The sequence below is a fragment of the Malus domestica genome, chromosome 15 (assembly GCF_042453785.1).
Source record: "Malus domestica chromosome 15, GDT2T_hap1".
Classification (NCBI taxonomy): Eukaryota; Viridiplantae; Streptophyta; class Magnoliopsida; order Rosales; family Rosaceae; genus Malus; species Malus domestica.
The window spans coordinates 52,489,538-52,491,865 of NC_091675.1; the positions used below are offsets into that span (position 1 = coordinate 52,489,538).

The following is a 2,328-nucleotide window of genomic DNA, read 5'->3' on the forward strand; positions in this document are numbered from 1 at the left end:
TTTGAATGGATTGTGCTGAAAGGATTTGAAATCCTAAGGGGTGAGGTTGGATTCTTTTTAGTCTTAGTTATATTTAATTTTTGCTCTCAAATCCTATAAAATCCACAACTTATTGAAATCCTCTAAAATCTTTTAATTGACTATACCTAGATTCGAATGGATTCTAAAATCCTTTAAAATCTTTTAATTGACTACACTAGAATTTTAAAATCTTTTAAAATCATCTCAAATCCGAGTTTGACTACACCCTCCTTAATTTTTATACACATTGTTTTCAGATTCTCTCTTCATTCCTAATTCATATATAAGTTGAAGTTTTTCTAGTTTGATTGTCGTTTTATGATTACAAATATGGCAGCCTATCACTAGCTCAAAATTTGTTCATGGAGAGCATTGCGTTTGCGTCAGCAACATATTGTGTGGCGATAACTAATCTGATTCCGGCAATAACGTTCCTACTGGCGGTATGCTTTCGGCAGGAGAAGCTTTCGTTAACAAGTATTCCAGGAATGGCAAAACTTGCCGGAACAGCGGTTGGGTTGGGAGGGGCAATGGTCTTCGTATTCTACAAAGGCATCACTATAAAAATTTGGTCAGTTCATGGTAACCTCATAGACACGAAGAACAAAACCACTTCATCGTCGTCGCACCACCCCACCAATTATGCCTTGGGTGCAGTGTTAGCTTTCCTGGGCTGTACGTGCAGTTCACTATGGCTCATAATTCAGGTTAATTTGAGTGTTGATGATTCCGTTGCTTTTCTTCATTTTCTTTTCCTGTTTTGACATGTGTGTGTGTTCATGAAAATAAAATGCAGGGAAAAATGACTAGAACATTCCCGTGCCCCATGTCGGCCACAGCTTTGACATCGCTAATGGCAACAATTCAATCTGTGATTTATGCCCTTTGCGCGGAGAGGGATTGGAAGCAATGGCATTTGGGCTGGAATATTAGACTACTTGGAGTTGTTTATTCGGTAAGGGGCCTGTATCTCAAGTAGTTAAGATTACGTTTACTGAATCATTATTTTAATTATATTAGCAGATGATTGGTACTGGTTGTGTGTGTTTGTGCGGTGTAGGGAATAGTGATTTCAGGAATTGCGGTGACCTTGATGGCATGGTGTATAAACATGCGAGGGCCATTGTATGCAGCGAGTTTCTTTCCTGTCCTACTTGTACTGGTTGCCATACTTGCCTCATTGTTGCTGGAAGAGAACTTGTACCTGGGAAGGTACGTACGTGTATATATATATTCACGTAATTCCTGTTCTTTTTGTATTTAGGTAATTCAATTATTGTCGTACATGAAATTTGAATTCAGACTCATCCAACAAATGAAAAGTAAACTACTAGACCCAATGGTCACCAGTGCACTTTATATCCTTACATAAATTTGTTAAATTAAATTTATGGGTTTTGTCGTGGAAATGAATGACAGCTTACTAGGAGCAGTGTTCATCATAGGTGGGTTATACCTATATTTGTGGGGTAAGAGCATCGAAATAAAGAGGATGAATCGGGTAGAACCACTCGAAACCCCCCGACCTTCAGAATTTCAGTCTATTGAAATCGTTACAACATCAACATCTGCTCCGGCCATTACCACCGGGAGTAATGACAACAACATCACAAGTAATAGCAGCAGAGGTTAAAAGTACCTACTTCAACACTCCTCAACTACTTATGGATTCATGTATTCTGTTTGGTAAATTTGGAAACTAAACCTAAGGTATGTTTTATCTGTTTTACCCTCTCATTGACTACAAGAAAAACATCGCTCTTGAATCTTGATATACTGTTCTTTCTTCCTTAGCGTTTTATTAAACTATGTGCAGTTATTCTTATGCAGGATATAGACTATAAACCGAAATTGCAGTGGACGAACGTTCGAGGAAGGCCACAGCTATTTTTATTACATATCATGTACTCTTTCCCAAAACTAAAAACAAAACTTTTGATAATACACGTGATGATTCCTTTTTATATTATTTTCTTTCTGATTTGTGATTTCCTTATCATGATGTTATATGTATATATTCCTATTATATGATGTTATGTGATAATTAAAATAACTATCATGATCCATTCTCAACCAATGTGTAAAACACTCTTAATTTCCAGTTAACCGAAAGAAAACAATTTGATCTTCTCACATGCAGCTTCCATTGGTGACATTTGGTAGAGCTTATTAACCACTCGAGCCAATTATACAATCAATTAGAAGAACCATAGTAGTATGCTATCAGTACTCCGCCCATGAAAAAAAACCTTGTCCATATACAAGGTTGGAATTTTGAAAGCTTAGCTTGAATTCTACATCACTCTC

At 36.9% G+C, this 2,328-nt stretch overlaps 1 protein-coding gene across 1 annotated transcript; it reads left to right on the forward strand.

Annotated features, from left to right (window-relative positions):
• The first annotated feature begins 332 nt into the window (after positions 1 to 332).
• LOC103402350 (WAT1-related protein At1g68170-like) lies at positions 333 to 1,726 on the forward strand. The gene is made up of 4 exons (XM_070812846.1): positions 333 to 728; positions 818 to 976; positions 1,082 to 1,233; positions 1,441 to 1,726. The coding sequence occupies exons 1-4, from the start codon at positions 384 to 386 to the stop codon at positions 1,652 to 1,654; spliced, it is 870 nt and encodes a 289-aa protein (XP_070668947.1). The 5' UTR covers positions 333 to 383; the 3' UTR covers positions 1,655 to 1,726.
• Positions 1,727 to 2,328: the final 602 nt, after the last annotated feature.

Coding starts and splice junctions, on each gene's coding strand:
- LOC103402350 (XM_070812846.1), top strand. CDS start 384: ATGGAGAGCATTGCGTTTGCGTCAGCAACATATTGTGTGGCGATAACT. Junction 729..817: donor CACTATGGCTCATAATTCAG/GTTAATTTGAGT, acceptor AATAAAATGCAG/GGAAAAATGACTAGAACATT. Junction 977..1,081: donor TACTTGGAGTTGTTTATTCG/GTAAGGGGCCTG, acceptor TGTGCGGTGTAG/GGAATAGTGATTTCAGGAAT.